This window comes from Lepidochelys olivacea (genome assembly GCF_965140295.1).
Source record: "Lepidochelys olivacea isolate rLepOli2 genome assembly, chromosome: 17".
Lineage (NCBI taxonomy): Eukaryota > Metazoa > Chordata > Testudines > Cheloniidae > Lepidochelys > Lepidochelys olivacea.
Genome location: NC_140427.1, coordinates 21,713,220 through 21,732,888, shown reverse-complemented (window position 1 = coordinate 21,732,888; position 19,669 = coordinate 21,713,220). Strand labels below are relative to the sequence as shown.

At 55.1% G+C, this 19,669-nt stretch overlaps 1 protein-coding gene across 1 annotated transcript; it reads left to right on the top strand.

The window, feature by feature from the left end:
- Positions 1-5,963: 5,963 nt before the first annotated feature.
- Positions 5,964-8,025, top strand: LOC311532583 (C-C motif chemokine 3-like). The gene is made up of 3 exons (XM_084651157.1): positions 5,964-6,225; positions 6,586-6,700; positions 7,750-8,025. The coding sequence occupies exons 1-3, from the start codon at positions 6,153-6,155 to the stop codon at positions 7,835-7,837; spliced, it is 276 nt and encodes a 91-aa protein (XP_084507283.1). The 5' UTR covers positions 5,964-6,152; the 3' UTR covers positions 7,838-8,025.
- The last annotated feature ends 11,644 nt before the right edge of the window (positions 8,026-19,669 follow it).

The following is a 19,669-nucleotide window of genomic DNA, read 5'->3' as shown; positions in this document are numbered from 1 at the left end:
TGCACAGTTACTCACCTGGAAAAGCTGGGTCCTCTTGCAGACCCGGGGGAGACCAGCGGTCCGATTCAGACCTGGTGTTACGCCATGGACTGCCCTAGCCGCGAGGGGCACATGGGGAACTGCTGCTGTCAGCAAGGTGACTAATGGTGACCTGCGACCCACAGGGGCGGTGAGTTGAACGGACCCGTGGTGCCCGGGCTCCAGGAATATTCAGGGCCTGGGGGCCCGGCTCCACCAATATTTGAAGCCCGGTCTCTCCCCTAGCCCTGCCTGCCTCCCACGTGCGCCTCCCCCGGGCCCCAGAGCATCCCTGCCTCAAGCGGGTGGCTGCCCCGCAGCTCGGCTCTGCGCTCCCTTGCCGGTGGCCGCGGTGGCCACTGCTGCCTACAACACAAAAGCGGAGGGGGGGGGCGCACACATGATCCCCTGCCCCGCACCCACCGGGAGGCGATGCTGGGGGGGCTTCCGGGGGATGGAGTCTGGACCTCACCTGAGCAGCTGCTGGGGGTTGGGTGACTGTCTGACCATGTGATGCGCGTTCCCTCCCTCCGCCCGCAGCCACCACTCCTGCCCCACACTGGGCAAGGGGCAGCCCCATCCCCCGTGAGGCTACCGTGAGGGGCAGCAAGCTGCAGCAGGGGCGGAGGCCACATGTGATGGTAGCCCCCTCCCCCTCCTTCACCCACTACAGGGGAGGCAAGGGGGCTTTCGGGTCCTGAGAGGGGCCCGGCCCCGAGGAGCATGTGCAGTGATGCACCGTGAACCCCTCATCCCGGCCCCACCCTGCAGCCCTCACCCCTGCACCCCAACCCTCTGCCCTAGCCCTGAGCCCCCCCCACACCCGAAACCCCTCATCCCCAGCCCCACCCCCGAGCCCGCACCCCCAGCCAGAGCCCTCATCCCACCCCCACTCCCACATTGTGCAATATAGGGAAACTGTTAAATGCTTACAGCTTCCAGTCCATGTTTTCATTATTTTAAAATATATATATCGGCTTACAAGGCAGGTGTGGGGCGAGGCGAGACTTGGACCCGTTCTGGGCACCTCTAAAAATTATACAGACCTGCTGCCCCTGCCGGCCCATACCCATCACAGGGAGCAGTGACTCTGTGCCAGCCAGAGCGCTGTCCGTCTGGCAGCGATTGGGTGACTTGAGCCGGTTTGGGGCACTCCCCGTGGAGGCTGGGGAGAACTTCTGCTCAGCCTGGAGTAGGGGGGTGGGGAGACCATGACCGTGGATGCTGCCTGGGTCACTCTGTCTGAGTGCGAGGCTCAGTGCCAGATGAGGCTGGATATCCTGCCCCTTCTGAGTGGAAACCATTGCAGTTTGAGGAAGCCTGAGTCACATCCGTGGGGGCTAAGGCAGGGCTTTGAGACTGCAGAGCCACGGGCGGCATCAGCCATCGCCATGGCTTTCACTGTCCTCCCCCCCCCCCCCCCAGCTCCCAAGACTCTGCTCTCCTGCAGCCATGCCGGAGGGGCAGAGGCCTTTGTGATGAACGGTGCTCGCTGGGGGTGCTGCCTCGTGGTTAGGGGGTTAGGCCCCTGGTGGCCATGTCTCTACGCTTTCCCCTGGACCAACTTCACAACCAGCTGCCTCCAGCCAGTACACATGGCAGGGTCTCCTTCCCCCCCTGTGAACACAGCTGCCCCCCCCGCAACGTGAAATGGGGACACGCCTTTCCCAAGAGATGCTCCCTGCCCTCCAAGTGCGAGCGTTTGCTCCACGTGTTCTTCTGCGCTCTAGGAACGACAAAAGCACCAGCATGCCCCCCGTCCCAGTGGGAGCACTGGCTACCAGCCCTGAGTGGGTGATAGGACAGGGCTGTCTGCAAAAGCAGTGACCCAGGAGATCCCTTTCAGTCCTGCATTCCTGTGAGATCCTTTGGGACAATGGCTCTGCACCAGCTACCTGACATTCCCCGCACTGCTGAATGAGCCCTCGCATGAGACCATCCTCCTCCACCCAGCCACGGAATGGGTCTGGGAACCACAGGCCCATCTTTTCTGCTCCAGGGGCTTCCCTAGGCAGGGATGGGTCTTGAACAGGAGAGATGCAGCACTTGGCCCGTACGTGTCGGAGAGTCGCCCAGCCTTTGATGATCCTGGCATGGGGCTTGGCTCTGGGGCCCTGGCTGGCTTTGGGAACTCCCTAGCCAGGGCTGTGTTGTGCTCAGGGAGACCCCAAAGCGTGTCAGATGTGAAGGGAGAAGAACAAGGCCAGGTCCCCTGCCCATCACTTACTCAGTCGCACACAGTCCCGCCCCACTCCCCACCTGCCTGCCGACCTGTCCCCAGAGAGAAAGAGTCCTTCTCTCCCCTCGTGAGAGCTCAGGCCCAGTCAGGCTGCTCAGATTTCCTGCACGGTTTCCCAGCCATGAGCATCCCAGTTTTTGGTGGGACTCAACCAGCTCTGCTCTTGCTGAGTGGCCCTGGAGTTGGTGCTGCCATGGCCACTCCCTTGCCCTGCTGTAATCGACATGTGTGAAGCTGGCTCTGGGGAGAGCTGGGGGGGCCTGGAAATGGGGCAAGGACAGGCGGAGGCAGCAACGAGATGTTCTCCTGCCCAAACCTCTGCACGTCTCGGCACCTGGAGAGCTGCCTCCTGTCCTCAGAGCTGGTTAGTAAGGAGCTCAGGAGAGGTTATTTGAAAAGTGTGTGAGGTTTCCTTAGCCTAAAGCTCAGATCCTGCCTGCGATTCCCGTGCCTGTTTGGTTGCACGCAGAGGAAGTTCTGAGGTCAGGAGAAATCTCTCAGTGACTCTGCGCTTGTTGTAACCTTCCAAGAATTCACAGAGAACTGCCCCAAAATAACTCCTAGAGCCAAGCTCTTAGAAAAACATCCAGTCTTGATTGATAAGTTGTCCCAGTGGTTAATTACTCTCGCTGGTAAAAATTTACGCCTTATTTCCAGTCTGAATTTGTCTAGCTTCAAGTTCCAGCCTCTGGATCAAATTTAGCCACATTTAAAGCCCAGCTGAGAAACTCAGCTCCTTACCTTCCTCTGTTCTTTATCCGGTGTAATTTTGTTAGCACAGAGCATTTACTATTGACAAATTCCCCCCACCCCCAAACTCCCCAGAACTGAACCCCAAATCAGAACTCCGCCGCCATCAAATACAAATTGCATCATTAATGATACCAAGCCCATAAGAAGAGACTGGCTGAAATAGAAATGACCAACCACACACTTAAAGCTACAGTGCATGGGGCCCTTTCTTGCCTGGCAGATCTGGTGGTGTATCAGACTCAGACCAGGGATGGGTCAGTGACTAACATGAGTTGTTTCTGCTTTTCACTCTAGTTAACCCTTCCAATGCAGTACAACTGCGAGAGAGAGAGAGACCAGCATGGCAACAGAATGGGGTACTCAGTTCCACAGAGTTACCCCTCTGCCCTCTGTACTGAAGGCAATCGTGTGCCACAGAGGGCAGAGTTGATGACAGGACCTTTATTACCGAGGATGTTGAAGCATTGCTGATGGCTAAAATGGAAAGAACCTATTGTCAGTGTCACTAAACAGCCTAGCAGCTCCAGTCCTGGACAGGACTCCAGTGTGCAAGGTGCTGTACAAACACAGAAAAAAAGACAGTCCCTGTCCTAAGTACAAGACAAGAGACAATGGATGGAGACAGACAGACAGGGGAGTACAAGGCAACAAGGAGACAATATTTGTCAGCATGGTAGGCAATGATCTCTGCACACCAGCAGCCCCACACTTCTCTTGGATCTCAGGCTGAGTTTGCAAGGCCAGCACTCAGAAAACTCTTTGTGCTCCAAGAGACACTAAGCTGGGAAGGCGGGAATGCAGATTTTTGCAGAGGCCCTTTTCAGATCCAAGCTACACATTACAATGCAGCGGATAATTCAAAGGTGTCAGATCCATCGGTGTGTCTCTGTATAAAAAGGTCAGGAATTGGCATGAAAGCCGGAAAGCCCTAAATGTAATCAAAGCCCAAGCACTCCGAATCCTTAGCTCCATGCTGTCAGCCAGCAGAGCAGAGCGGGTCACAGCCATTGAGTTCCACAGCTCAAGGGTCAAAAGCCAGGTGATGGAAGCTAGCGGGTTCACGTGTTAGTTCGAAGCCCACCAATCGGCCTCTCATTCCAACAGCAGTGCAACAAAGGGACAGAAAAGCAGGGATGGTGCCAGTCTTCTAGCTCTTGTCCATTTAATCAGCCGGCACCCACGGCATCCAGCCATTATCCTCTGTCATCACTGATGGCCTCAGTAGAACTCATAGGCAAGTAAAGTCTATTCATGTCCCTTGCATTTCATTGAGATGTTTAATTAAATTACAAATAAAGGTGCTGGACCGATAGCCCTAAATCCTCTGCTTTTGCCTAGAATAGTCCCAGAACTGCCTCACCAATGAGCCTTTGACCCTGATCAGTAGAAAGTGCATCTTGGGCTGGGAGGAGAACCAGTCTACGTGGCCGATTCAGTCCTCAGCTTCTCTGCAGAACCTGCCATCAAGAAAGTGTGAATTGTGAGAGTATTTCCTGTGATGCAGGCTCTTGTCCACCAGGAATGGGGCTGGGCCCCTCCCCTAACTCATTTCACACAAGGGTCACCAGGCAGCCATCGGAATATCACTGTTCCATACTGAAGCATGATTGGTAGAGCTCGCTGGGAAACAGCTTTTGTTCCCTCCCCCCTTGCAAACAAATTCAGAGTTTTGGTTTTTCAATGAAAACTTGAAAATTTTCAGCGAAAACAGAGTATTTTTCAATTCAACATTGTCATCGACAACTCGGACAATGGAGGGACAGTACGCTTTCTAAAATTCTAAAAGTCCACTGCATGCATCCGATGAAGTGGGCTGTAGCCCACGAAAGCTTATGCTCAAATAAATTGGTTAGTCTCTAAGGTGCCACAAGTCCTCCTGTTCTTTTTGCGGATACAGACTAACGCGGCTGCTCCTCTGAAACCTTTCTAAAATTTGCAATGACACCAAGTCGGGAAGGATTGCAAGCACTTTGGAGGACAGGAGTAGAATTCAAAAAGATCTTGAGAAGTTGGAAAAGTCTGATATCAATACGATGAAATGTAGTAAAGACAAGTGCCAAGTACTACACCTCAGGAGGAAAAATCAAATGCACAACTACAAAATGGGGACTAACTCTTAGGTACCAGTGCTGAAAAGGATCTGGGGGTGAGAGTGGATCACAAATTGAATAAGAGTCAGCAATGTGAAGCAGTTGCAAAAAAGGCTAATATCATTCCGAGCTGTATTAAGAGGAGTGTTGTATGTAAGACGCAGGAGGGAATTGTCCCGCTCTGCTTGGGACTCGTGAGACCTCAGCTGGAGTCCTGTGTCCATTGTTGGGCACTGCACTTTTAGAAAGGTGGCTTAGAAAATGTGATGTATGAGGAAAGGTTTTAAAAACTGGGTACGTTTAGCCTTGAGAAAAGAAATCTGAGGGTAGATGCGATAACAGTCGTGAAATATGTGAAGGGTTGTTACAAAGAGGACAGTGACCAGTTGTTTTCCAGGTCTGCTGGAGGTAGGACAGGAAGCAACAGGCTTAATCTGCAGGAAGGGAGGTTTACGTTCAATATCAGGAAAAATTTTCTAGCTATAAGGGTAGTTAAGCTCTGGAACAGGTTTCCAAGGCAGGTTGTGGAATCCCCATCAGTGGAGAAGAAAAAGACGCCCCTACCCCAAAGAGCTTCACACAGACAGTAGGTTCCTGTCCCCAGAAGCTTATTGTAATGACCTTCAGTCATCAATAACCTGGGCTGGATTTGAATTAGGGACTCAAGACTTCAGATTTCATTTTGAGTCTTGTGTCACACCTAGTCCCCGCCAAAGGCAGGTCTGTTAGTTCAAAGACAAACCTGCCACCATTACCACAATGGACTCATGTCCTCGCTTCTTTTGTCCTTTTTCCAGGACTTTTGATGACCTAAACTCCGAAACGGAATTTGAGAGTCACTCTAGATTTCAACTTCCTCTTTGATTTCTCAACTCAGCAAAATTTGGCTCTGTGTGTCATCATTGACTTGGCATGATGTGTGCGTTTCCCTAAAACGCCGCTGTATAAAGCCGGCACAAGGGCCTGTGGTTCAGCATCAGAGACACGAGGAGAACTGGAAAGAATCCCCGCTCTGGTTCTGCTGCTGCCACTCCTCCTCTCCCAGCAGAAGCATGAAGGTCTGTGTGGCTGCCTTCACGGTTCTCCTCATCGCTGCCCTCTGCTCCCAGGTCCATTCTCAGCTTGGTAAGTCCTGTTTCTTTTCTGCCTTTCTGCAGCGCTCGGAGCTCTCACTTTCACTGGGGTTCGGACTACGTCAAGGTGGGTTCAGGTGTAGGAAGGTGCGCTCCCCATTCTGACACTGCGGCTTGTAGTGACCCAGCCTGGTTGGGAGGGAGCCCACGAAACAGCCATAAACTTCAGTTGGTCGAGATGAATGATCTCAGGGGTCTTTCTGCTCTGAGATGCCCGGGAACAGTGACAGTGAGGGGTGGAGCTGAGGGTCAGTTAACCCGATTGGGACTGCGGGAGAAGCCTTCAGATCCTCAGACACCTTCAGCGAGGGGTTAGAGCGAATCGTCAGGCAAGTCTCTTCTTTCCTTCCAGATGGCGTCAACACCCCAACTTCCTGCTGCTTCAGCCATGTTGCCAAGCCAATCCCACGGAGCCTTGTGGTGAAGTACCGGCACACCAGCAGCAAGTGCTCCTTGCCGGCTGTAATGTGAGTATGATTTCCGGCCAGACGTTCTACGTTCATGCAGAGAAACAACCCCATAGGATGAACGGATGGGGGAGGGAATCTGCAGGGTTCTTGGGAAACAAATGTCAAAGGCATTTTTAATCCTGGGGTAAAAGACAATTATGCAGAAGTTCTCCACATTCCCCTGTGACCCTTGGATGCCACAATTCTAGAGGCCTTCAAAATACCGACAATAGGTATGTACAGAGAGCAAGGCGGGATTGATGTTTTGCAGACCCACGGAGAAGGTTCATGCTTGAGCCCTTGCTCTGGGTTCTTGTGTCAGGGACTGACACAGCTTTCAGTTCCCCGAGTAACTCATCAGCAGGGGTTTGGGAAAGCATTCTCCTGCAGCTCTCTTTGAGCAGAAAGCAGGGCCTCAGAGGGCAGCAAGAAAGCTGGGGTATCTTGAGCATTCCAGTCGGGGCAGACGGGGCCAGAGCCACACCTGGGGTAAATGGGCATTGCCACACCTGTTGCGGCTCTAACCTGCAAGCACACCACTAGTGAGAGTAACAAAGGGTGGGCAGGGGACAGACTGCGGTAGAAGAAGGGTTGCAGCAGTGATCCCCGGGTCACTCAGATGCGGGATATGCACTATTTTAGATGATCACTGATACTCATTGCATGGTCATGGAAGAAAAAATGAGTCAGCATGGAGCCAGGGTAGTGGCTCAGTGGGACCAGAATTGAGGAGGATGTCCCTTATGTCAAGACCTGGACATTGCACCGGGGTAAGGTCACCTGCTGGGGTGAGCTCAGGTGGTAACGTCAAAGCTGGAGACGCTGATCCAGTGACAGTGGTGCAGCCAGGCACAGCTCAGCTTCTCCGCAGTAAGGTGCCGTGAAGGTTTCACCTTTACAAAAGCGGAGTCCTCACCGGCTGACTATTCTTAGCAATGCTCAGTCTTGTTGGCCAACACAGAACTCAGCTGGTCTCCACGACCTGCTCGGCCGTAGCTTGTGTCTCAGGGGATCCACTTTCCTTCTTCTCCCTGTGAAGATTCTGAACTGAGTTTTTATCTCTGCAGCTTTACCACGAAAAAAGGCCGGGAAGTCTGCTCCGATCCCAACGCACGATGGGTCCAGGAGCATGTCAAGCACGTGAAACAAAACTGACGAGCCCCTGATGGCAATAGCTGCTGGCGACCGTCCCGAAAGTCCTTGCGGGTCGCGGGAGGCAATTGCTCCTCCCACAAAGAGTTTATTTTAATATATTATTTGTAATGTTTATTTCTGAACTGGAACAACAATTTATTATATTTAAATTATTTGTGCTTAAGTTAAATCAATGTCAATTTCTTTTGATCCAACAAAATACAAAATGCAATTGAAATATTCGGCTGTGCCTGTTAATGAGGATTTAGGATTTAGGCCTACACACCTTTGAATGCTCTGGGCTGTCTCTCTGAAGCTTTTGCAGGAGTGATCCTGATCTGGGGGCTGAGGGTCTCAGCAGCATGCCTCTGGCGATATCAGTTCTCAATGAAAATAATCCACCCCCAGCCCTTTGCAGCTGGAAGTAAAAGGGAGAAGGTTGAAAAACCGCGTTATATTTGTAAAGCAAGGGTGAGATGCGCCTGCAATGGAGCAGAGTGGGGCAGGGCTTGGAGTCACGAGTGAACCACTCTAGTCAAGGATGGGGGAGGGAGTATGCCCTGGGGGTTAGAACACTGGGGCTCAACCTTCTCAATACTGGGCCCTCCCTGACTTAGCAACGTGGGAAGGAGAGGGCGATTGTGACCCCCTGATTCCTGTTCATGACCCCTACCCAAGACTCAGGACCCCCCAGTTGAGAACCAGCAGGTGGGAGGATCCACAGGTCTGCAAGCCAGGTTGGTGGCTCCTCGGCAGCTGCTGAGTTCATACTGCCACCTCTGGCAAACGGGAGAACTGCAACCTATGAGTCCTATTGGCTCAAGCCCCACTGGATGTCCCGCCCACAGAGGCCCTGAGGGGCTGTGCCCATGGTGTTTCCTGATTGGCCCAGGCATGCTATTTAAGACATAGGGGAAACACCTGGAGGCTGCTGTGCAACTAGGGGGATCTCTGGCTTGGTTCTGCAACAGGCCCTTCTGTGTGCTCCTGCTACCTTGCCTTGTTCCTGGCCCCAGCCCTGCTCCTGGGTCCTGGCCCCAGCTCTCCTTCTGGTACCTGGCCTTGCTCCTCCTTCCTGATTCTTGGCCCCTCTCTGCTCCTGACACCTTGCCCTGCCTTGGCTGACCTACTTGGCTCGGACCTGGTGCAGTTCATCAGCTCGGAATGGTTCCTGTGATGTGACGCTAGCCTGGATTGCTGCTTCTGGCCTTAGCCCTCTGGACTGACCTTGTACCTAACCTTCTTCTGTAACTTGTCGGCTAGACCTATGGGCTGGCAGCCCGGACTCCTGGGTCTAGTCCTGGCAGTGGGGTGGGTTTTATTGCCAGTCTATCACTGACTCCCTGGGTGACCCTGGCTAGTTTATAACAGTTCATTGCTCTCTGCAGGGCCGAGAGGGCTCTCTGCTCTCTGCAGGGCTCTCTGCTTGACTGTGTGTTGTCGACTCCTCACTGCTCGTAGCTCTGGAATATTTTCCTTTGGCCCCAGTGGTAGGGGCTGGTGCTTTTGCAGCAGGAGGCTCTGAGTTTTCGCTCCTCTGTTGCTGTGAAGTTCTGTGTGGCCCCAGCACACAGCATCAAGAAATCCACCATGTCTAAGACACAGTGGGCCGGATCAGTCACAGAGTGATTCCACTGAAGTTACTGGCATTATCCTGGGGATGAATTTGCCCTGGTATAAATATAGTCTCTGGCTACCTAGGAATTACGCAGCTGTCCCCAGGCTGCAGGGCTTGTAACTTCCTGGGGACAGGAACCGGATTGCCCTGCTCCAAAAGCATAGGCCTGCGCCGCTGGAGTGAAAGGCAAATCTTCACGGCCTGTCATGAGCCCAGCGCTGTGACATGCAGCTGAGTTGCTCTGGTCCCATCCAGTAGGGGGCAGTTTGAACCTGGATTCCTGCCTAGGTCACTGGTGACATGTCAATGGGCTGTGTATTTACCTGGTTGCTGTGGCGATTGCAGTCCACAGGAGTTGTGCATGACAACACTTAACCCTTGCAAGACCAGGCTCCCAGAGGGCAGCAGGTGAGTGTTCAGGGATGTGTAATTCTACACCCCCTGTGCCAGGCATTGAACTTGAGACCTGTGAGTCCAAACACGGGACCTTCTATTGTCTGAGCTAAAAGACCCACCTCTGGTAGTCCAGGCTGTAGTAGGCTCATCAAGCTCTATATGGGGCCCGACCACGGTGAGACGGCCGGGGTGCTGGCGCCAGGGAAGCTGGGCCGCACCCCCTGGCTTAAAGCGGTTTCCATCATACACAGGGTTTACAGTTCTGTTCAGTGGCTTTCAGCGCCCCCACTATAAAACCTGTTCCAACGCCCCTGTGAGACGGGGCCAGAGCCCCCCGCTGATTGGGTTACACATGCCAAGGGCTGGAGTCCTGCTGAGTGTCCGCCATGAATTTGGATCCAGATCCATTGGGCACAGATATGAATCTTTCCCCGGAGGAGACCTAGCGTGAGACTCAGCAATAGACACTTCCCTTATAGACACCAACGTGTCTCCCCCCTTGCCCGTAAGGATCCAGCTAGCGCCTGCCTGGCGCCTCCAGGAGACAGAGAACAAAGCGTTCAGAACCCAGGGGTGCATGTTTAGTGGAGTGCTGGGTGGAGCGCTCCATGGGGACACCATTGCTAGGAACCTGCTGTAGCCCCGTTGCTGGGGAAGGCGGATTTGCTGAGCCCCGGGATGCACGCAGTGGGTGTTGCATCCCCATTGTGTAGTGGGGGCTCTGGGAGTTGTGCTCTTGCTGGGTATAATCCCAAATGAGTCTTGGCAGGTGCTTGCCCTCCAGCCCTGGACGTCACAGCCTCATGGAGTCCCCTGTAGTCACTGGTGGGTCATAGAGACAACGGGCTACTTGTGAGTCTGTTTTCACTGATTGGAGATTCTTGGGGTCTGCAGCGTTTGGCCTCCTGTCAGCTGTGTCTTAGAATTATTATTCTGGCAGCTGCCTGGTCTTTGAGCTCTTTGCTTTGTTTCATTACCTGTGAGAAGCCAATTGGTTTCTATCGCACAACGTTTGTTCCTTGTCTGCCCAGGGACGGAAAGGTTGGCTCTTTCTGTTAAGAAAGAAAAAGGGCAGATTTGTTTTGCCATCCCTGGATTGGGGTGTGATGTTTTAAAAATGTATTTAGAGAAATCGTAAGTAAATATTGCTTTTTCCCTCGGTAAGACGGGGGTCTGGGCCCCTGCCTCTGCCCTTCCCACCAACGAATGCAAAGCCCCAGCTATGCAGCTACCGTGTCACAGTGAATAATGAAATGACACGCCACAGCCGGACTGCGCTGGTCAGCTACCAGGAGCAGGGGGAGAGCAGACCACAGACCAAGTGAGTAGGTGATATCTTAATAAGGCCACAGCCCCTGTCAGATCTACCTATCTGAGGTATTTATCTGGCCCCTCTCACCACCCTGTCTGAGCACCTCACATGCCTTCGTTTAGCCTCACAACCTCGCACGGCAGGGCAGTGCTAAAATCCCCACTGTGCAGACGGGGAACCAAAGCTCAGAAAGATTAAGTGACTTGGCCAAGGTCAGATAAGAAGTCTGTGGGAAAGCAGGGACTTGAACCTGTCTCCTGAGAGCCAAGTGAGGGGCCTAACCACAGGACTAACCTTCTCCCTATGGGCAAGGGAGTGGGGAGAATGTGTAGGGAGCAGGAAAGGGGGACTGTACCTAAGGGTCTTTTCTCACTCGTGTAACACCAGCACAGCTGGGTGGGTTGTGAGCCACGGGGATCAAACCTGGGGCCTCTGGATCAGAACCGAATGAGCCTCTACCGCCTGAGCTCAAGGATGTGGCTCTCGTAGCTCCGGCTGTAGCAGGCTCATCGATCTCCGGCTGGCCTAGCCACGGCTAGATGGGGACAGAGCTCACGCCAGGTGGACGTGGCTTACGCTAGGAAAAGGAAAAAGATTCGACTCTATTGACCAGCCAGAACATGACTATTATTTGTATTACCGTAGAGCCTTTTGCTAGGCGCTGCAGGATGGTCCCTGCCCCGAGGAGCTCACAGTCCAAGTAAACCACCCAATAACTCCTCCCGCAGGAGGGCCTGCCAGTGACGCGTGGATTCTGGCACACGGGGTACGGGAGGGACCAGAAATGACCATCAGGAGCCCTCCAGCCCCAGCGGAGAGACCTTTCCACAGACATCACCAAAATCACACCAGATAAGGCCCCTCCTGTCTTTGTGTGGGGTGGAGACTAACGACGTCTGGGGTAAATGTGGAGGAACGTGGCCAGTCCCGGTCAAGGAAGCCTCTTCCTCCAATAACCAGCTTGAGGGTGATTTCAGAACGGGGCCCAGTTGGAGTTGCAGGAACCCCCACGGGAAAGGTGGGAGTTTTCAATTGTCCAGACTGGGCTCATTCCTCACATGCAGCAGCACCTTGAGAGCTCAGGGTCCCATTGCGCTAGGCACTGTACAAACAAACTGCGAGAGACAGGCGCTGCCCTGTAGAGTGCACAGTCTGAAGAAGCAAAGGTTGGAAGGAGTATGAGATCCCTTTGGTGGGAGAAACGAAGGGATTAACGGATTTGCCCAAAGACACAGACGCCATCTGTTGCAGAGGCAGGAATTGAGCCCACCTCCCAGCCTAGCTCTTTAAGCTAGGACTAGCTGGCTCATGAAAGCTACCGCTATGAACCCAACTAGAATCCAACTGTGTAGTCACAGCACAATGGCTTCTCAGGAGCTGATTGGAAGCAGCTTTCAATTACCGGAAGGGGGTTGCAAAGAGGCTGGAGCTCGGCTGTTTTCTGTGGCGGCAGATGGCAGAACAAGGAGCAATGGTCTCAAGTTGCAGGGGGGAAGGTCGAGGTCGGATATTAGGAAACACTATTTCATGAGGAGGGTGGTGAAGCACTGGAATGGGTTACCTAGGGAGGTGGTGGAACCTCCATCCTTAGAGGTTTTTAAGGCCCGGCTTGACAAAGCCCTGGCTGGGATGATTTAGTTGGGTTGGTCCTGCTTTGAGCAGGGGGTTGGACGAGATGACCTCCTGAGGTCTCTTCCAACCCTGATCTTCCATGGTTCTATGAAACCCTCTTGTTGTTTGCAGCGCTCCTGAAATGAACCGCCAGGCCCTGAAGCTGAAGGAGGAAGGTGAGAATAAACTACCTTGCGGTGGGCTGTAGCAGGGGCAACGTGAGCGCATCCCTGGCCGGTGGCACTCGCTGTCCCAGTGCTGTTAGCTGCGAGCGATGCAGGGGAGCCAGAGGAAGGGGTCCATGGGTGGGGCCGGCCTTCCCCTCTGGGAGGGAACCGCTGTTGTAACAGAGACCATGCAGGGGGAAGGGAAGGGTGCAGTCCGTGGGTGACGGTGAACAAAGGGACGGGGCAGGGGGAGCAGAGGGTGAAGCAAGGGGAAGGCACATTCCAGTGCAGAGCAGTGGCTGCAGAGCCCAGAGACAGCGATTTCGGGAGCCCCCAAACGGGCCAGATTATTCCCTCTGTGAGAGGCGGGGACCTAGATCTGGTATGTGGCAGTGTTGGGGGAACTCCAGAGCCGTTGGGGGTGGCCATGGGGCTCTGGGTTGGCTGTGAGGAGGGGACTCAGATCTGGTGTGGATGGGTGTTGGGGGAGCTCTGGATCCATTGGCGGGATCTGGGGGGCTCTGGGTTGGATGTGAGTCCATGATGTACTGCACCCAGCGCCCGCATTAGCTCTGATAAGTAACAATCCCGCACGGGACGTGGATCACACCCTGTACACAGCACACGCCTGGGCACTGGTGAGTTTACCTGTTCACATTCCTATCAACACAGCCTGCTGCTCTTTCCAAGCTGCTGTATGACTCCCTCTGACAGCCCCTCGGAGACCCTGCGTCACAGCCAGCTGGGGAGCGGGCAGGCCTCCCCTTGGCCACCCATCAGCATCATTCCCCCGTTGGCCGGCGGGAGTCGCTGTTGGTCCCTGGTAACTGCTCCCTGCCCCAGGATGGCTGTGCCAGGGCTGCTGTGCCAGGAGCAGCCTGTCTGATTCAGTGACGTTTCCTCTCCCTCCCCTTCAGAGTGCGGGCTCTGCCACCGGGCTGACTCTGACCCCGACACCTACGGGCAGAAATGTCAGCGGGGTAAGCTGTGTGTGCACGAGAACTGCCTGGTGAGTAACTCTCTCTTTCCCCGGGGGCTGATGGTTCTCCTGAGAGGTTGGGCCGATCCGCCTGCATCTCAGTGACCCACTCAATGAGACTCCCACCACCCCCTTTGCAGGGTCCCTGGGTGGAGTCCTGGCCCCACTCAAGTCCATGAGCCAAGATTTCACCTGCTATTATTATAGTGCACCTCCTTGGGCCACCGCTCAACGCTCCTGCTTGGGTGCATTCAGCCCTTTCCTAGATCCCGCAGCAGAGAGATGCTTGCTCCTCTCTGCAGGACACTTGTGATCGTCTCCAGGCTGCCCTCCTGTGTGCCAGAGAACGTCCTGGAGTTAATCCCTTTTTGAACTAGAGCAGATCTTGTAGAAACATGTCCAATCTTGGTTTTAAAATTCCCGGGGAAGGAGAGTCCATCCCAGAGCCTGGGAAGTCGCTCCAATGGCTAATCACCCTCACTTAAAATTTTGCATCTTTTTTTTCCAGTCTGAAGTTTTCTAGTTTCAACTACCAGCCATTGTGTGGGCTCAGGCCTTTCTCTGCTAGACTAAAGAGCCCAGTATCTTTAGTCCCCTGTCGGTATCATTCAGCCAAGCACTGTTCACCTTTCCGCACGAATTCATCCAGCCCATTGGTTGCTTTTCTCTGCATCAACCCCAGTTTGCCTCTCTCTGCCTGATGCTGGGCTGCCCAGACCTGGCTGTTGCATTCCAGCTGTGATCTCACTGTGGCTGTCGGGAAAGGAACGACCATCTCTTTGTGCCGTGAGCCCAGACCTTTGTGTAATTCTGGCTGGCTTCTCCTGCTGAGCTCATGCACCTCACTGTCACTCCTAGACCTTCATTGTCCTCATTAGCGGCATTGCTCAGACGTGTCTATCCCATGAGTTTCTAGGTGCGGCTGGTATTGTCCTTGGAAACATGCATTACAGACCCATAATGGCGAGGCACCGAATCAAAGGATTTGTCGAATGCAAGCTAGGACAGCAACCCCTTCTCTTCACTGCCTCGCGAATTACACTGAAAGCCACGAAACCTCCTGATTTGTTCCTCACCGGCACCCAAAGCCGCTTATTGCTCGTGGTTGCATCTGTCCTCTTGACATTTACCAACTTCCTCACATTTGCCCTCTTGGACAACGGGGGATTTAAAGGAGGTTTACCACAGAGAAACGGTCAGGGTTGCTCTGGCTCCCCTTTCCCCTTGTACATGGCAGATGGCAGGGCTGCTACTACATGTCAGGCTCCTGCACCAGATATAGCCTGAGGCCAGAGCTTCCTTCTCAGAGAGACACCGAAGGGCAGAGATTCTCAGAAGGAGGGACAGCACCCCTCGAAATGAAGGACGTCGCATTTTCAGTTGAACACACCGTTTTATTCAAATATATAGAATGAGATCCAGAGAGCGTGGACCTTATTATAACGAAGTTAAAGAGCAGCAGATTGTTCGGTGTCCTGGCTCACCTGGGAGAAGCCCCCTCGCCATGGCTCCTTTTCCTCCCTGTTCTCCCATCCAGCACAGCTTGTTGGTGCTGAGCTTCTGACGTGTACAGAAGTTGCTGGAGTGACGCCCTTAGACCCCTTGCAAATCCCAGGCTTACTAGCCAATAAGCAGCTCAGCTCATTTAGAATCGTTAATTCGAGCTGGTGGGGATTTATTCTGACCAAAACCAAAATTCATCAGAAAATGCTGATTTGTTGAAATGGAAACTTTTTGGGGCGACTTTTTGGGGTGAAAATTTGGTCACAGAGGTTTCTGAGGTCCGGGATGGAATTTCTGGTGGGGAGAGAGGTTACAGTGTGCCCACGCTCCTGTGTTCCAGTACCACGCCAGCGGGCTGATCCAGAGGGGGAAGGACGAGGAGGGATTTTACGGGTTCCTGTATCCGGACATCAGGCAGGAATTAAAGCGGGCAGTTCGGAAGGTGAGGCCGAGCCGTGCTGTATTATTATTATCTGATATGTTGATTACAGTAGTGCCCAGAGACCATCCAAGAGCAGCGCCCTGTTGTCTGGGTGCTGTACAGACCCAGGGGAGTAGCCAGTCCCCAGGAGTGTACCGACGAACTAGACAAAGGCCAGGCCCAGGGTGTGGGGAAGGGGGATCACACACAAGCCGAGAGAACAATGTGATGGTGGCAAATGTGGTGGGGGCTGGAGTTAGTTGGGAGGGGATTATCTACACAGGGAAGGGAGAGAGGTGGGGGGTCCGAGCAGGGGAAGACGAGGAGGTTGTGAGTAGGGTTGCCAGGTGTCTGGTTTTCGACCAGAAGACCCAGTTGAAAAGGGACTCTGGTGGCTCCAGTCAGCACTGCTGACCGCGCCATTCAAAGTCCGGTTAGTGGGGCTGGTAGGCTCCCTACCTGGCTCCACATGGCTCCTGGAGGCAGATGGCATGTCCCTGCGGCCCCTAGGTGCAGGGGCAGCCAGGGGGGCTCCATGTGCTGCCCCTTCCCCGAGTGCTGGGTCCACATCTCCTACTGGCTGGGAACCGCGGCCAGTGGGAGCTGTGGGGGCAGTGCCTATGGATGGGGGCCTGGCCACGCCTCCGCCTAGGAGCCAAGGGACATGTCGCCGCTTCTGGGAGCTGCCTGAGGTGAGCGCCTTCCAGAGACCTCACCCCCTCCTGCGCCCCAACCCCCTGCCTCAGCCCGGTGAAAATGAGCGAGTGAGTGAGGGTGGGGGAGAGCGAACGCCAGAGGCAGGGGAGATGGAGCGAGCAGGGGCGGGGCCTCGGAGAAGGGGCAGGGCAGGGGGCGGGGCAAGCGTGTTCGGCTTTGTGTGATTAGAAAGTTGGCAAGCCTAGTTGTGAGGGGCAGGTGTGCAGAGAGCCTGAGGTAGGACATGGGCCACTGGCTCCCACCCTTCCTGCCAGCACAGGAGCTAGTGTGATGTGAGCCAAGCGAACGTTGTCCTGCAACACGTTTGTTGGTTGAAAAATGCTGAGTTGACAAAACCACAATGTTTGGTGGGAACGTCTCCATGTCACCCAGATGTTGGATGGGCAATTATCCAAACGTTTCCTTTAGAGTCTCCTGGTTTGACTTTTGTTAATGGCTAATCTGGGCTGGGGAGGTCCCTTCCAGTCCTATATTTCTGAGAGCCTACAATATAATCTACGAGTGGCAAGGAACTCTTTAAGGGAGATTTTGTTTTGCGAACAATTCTGAGATTTCTACCCCCCCTCCCAATCTGGGACAAAATGCCATTTTGAAATCTCTGCATTCCCGGTGGGAGGGTAAGTGGCTTCCCATCAGCTCTGTGTGACATTCCCACCCCGAGACTCTTTGTGATCTCCACGGAAGCCCTAGCACGGCTGGGACAGTGATCCACCGGGTGCGGATGTAGGACATGAAGCTGGTCGGAGGATTCCCTTCGCCTCCAAAGGGCTGTGGTGGGGACCTTGGGAGCTGCTGCCTGTTCTGCTCATCGTCCTGTTGTTTCCAGACCTGCTGTGTGTGCGGCTGCAAAGGGGCATCCATCGCCTGCCAGGGCAGCAAGTGCACCAAGAACTTCCACTTCCCCTGTGGCTCCGAGAGAGGCTGCATCTATCAGTTCTTCGGGGAGTTTAAGTAAGCGTGGCTGCAAAGTCTCTGATGGGAAGCCTACTTAGCACCTCTTGGAGCAAAGGGCTCTGTCAGCGTTTGCAGGGTACACAATACACCTGTCAAAAACACCCGTGGGGTAGCGGGTGTCTTGTGAAAATGCTGGTGACAGAGCCCCATAGCTGGCATTACAGGGGCAAACCAAGGGATGGCCCCAGTGCTGAGAGACTCTGATATCAGGAGCAGCCTTCAAAGGCCCGGCACGGATTCTGAGTTTAGGGGTTAGAAAATCTTTGGTTCTTTTTTTTCTCTTTTCCAAAAGAATACAATTGCAGCCCAACTCCCTGGGTGTGTGGGTTCCTGGCACCTGTCCCTGCCCCAGAGGCACAGGGGAGATAAGAGCTCTCAGAGGGGAGTGCATGCTGCAACCCCTCCCAGTTGCCAGGTGTCCGGTTTTCAAGCAGAACGCCCGGACGTAAAGGGACCCTGGCAGTTCTGGTCAGCACTGCTGACTGAGTCACGAAAAGTCCGGTTGGCGGCGCAGGCAGGCTCCCTACCCAGCTCTGCGTGACTCCCGGAAAGCTGCTGGCATCTCCCTCCGGCTCCTAGGCAGAGGGATGGTCACTGGGGCTCTGCATGCTGCCCCTGCCCCCAGCGCCAGATCAGCTACTCCCATTGGCCAGGAACCGTGGCCAACGGGAGCTGAGGGGGCGGTGCCTGCAGGCACGGGCAGCGCGGAGAGCCACATGGTCGCGCCTCCGCTTGGGAGCCGGAGGGAGATGCCGGCAGCTTCCCGGGAGCCACCTGAGGTAAACGCTGCCTGGAACCTGCACCCTGCACCCCCTCCTGCACCTCAACCCTCTGCCCCAGCCCGGATGCCTCTCCTGCACCCTGAACCCCTCATTTCTGGCCCCATCCCAGAGCCTCCCCCCTCCAGCCGGAGGCTGTACCCCCTCCCACACCCCGACCCCCTGCCTCATCATGGAGCCCTCTCCTGCACCCCAACCCCCTCATCTCCCGCCCCACCCTGGAGCCCCTACCTGTACCCACAGCCGGAGTCCTCACCGGCACTCCCTGCCGCACCCCAACCTCCTGCCCCGCCCTGGTGAAAATGAGCGAGTGAGCGAGGGTGGGGGAGAGCGAGCGATGGAGGGAGGGGGTTGGAGTGAGCGGGGGGCCTCAGAAAAGGGGCGGGGCAGGGGGCGGGGCTGGGGTGTTCGGTTTTCTGCCAATAGAAAGTTGGGCACCCTACTCCCAGAGGAGTGGAGCTTCCACGCGGCCCGTGGCCTCTGCAGCCCCAGGCAGAAGCCAGTGACTGTCGTGCCTATCGGCTCTGCCCTCTTGCTGTCCCTCCCCCAGATCCTTCTGCTGGACCCACCGGCCGGTGCAGCGAGTGAGACGGTGGCAGCAGCAGGCGGAAACCGTCTGCGTCGTCTGCTTGGAGTCCATGCCGGGGAAACCCTCCTACAGCGCCCTGGTGTGCCCGGCGTGCAAGCACGCCTGGTTCCACCGAGGCTGCATCCAGGTGCGAATCCCCTTTCCGCGCTGGTTCCTGGGGGTGGGCCAGAACCCCCCGGCCACGAAAGCCTTCGAGCCAACCCACGCGCAGGCTGCAGCTGTTAGATGCTCCCGCACTGATATGAATGTTTGAGGACAGTCCCTGGGGGCGGCCGGAGGTATCTGCCTGGCTGCTGCAGGGACAGACACAGCAGGGGAGGGCTCAGCGAGTATTTATGGAGCGGGTCTAGGATCACAAGCCCCATTCAGGGTCCCTGGGCCCCCACAAAGTCCAGCAGTAGGGGAGTCTAGAACCCCTATCTGGAGAAACACTTTGGCAAGGGTGGGGTGAAAGCCACCTAGGACCCAGAGTGACCCCTTCCTTCCGGCAGCAGCCTACTGTCACCCCCATATCCACCCTGAGCGGCAGCTCCTCTCCCCTGCGCTGGGTGGTGCCCACGCTGTGTGAATCAGGCCCCACTGCTCTGCAGGCTATGGGGTATACCGCTGGTACAGGAAGGGCCGAGCCAGGTCGCCTACTTGGAAGGTAACTTCCAGGGCCATTTTCTACCCTTCTCGCAGCCCATTTCCTGCCCTCGCGCACGACTCCTGGGGCTGGGCACCTGCACCCCCACCTCCTCCTCCGGGGGGGCTTTCTCATTCCCGGTCTCACTTCCTCCGCGAGCAGCACTTGCCGCCAGGGGCTCG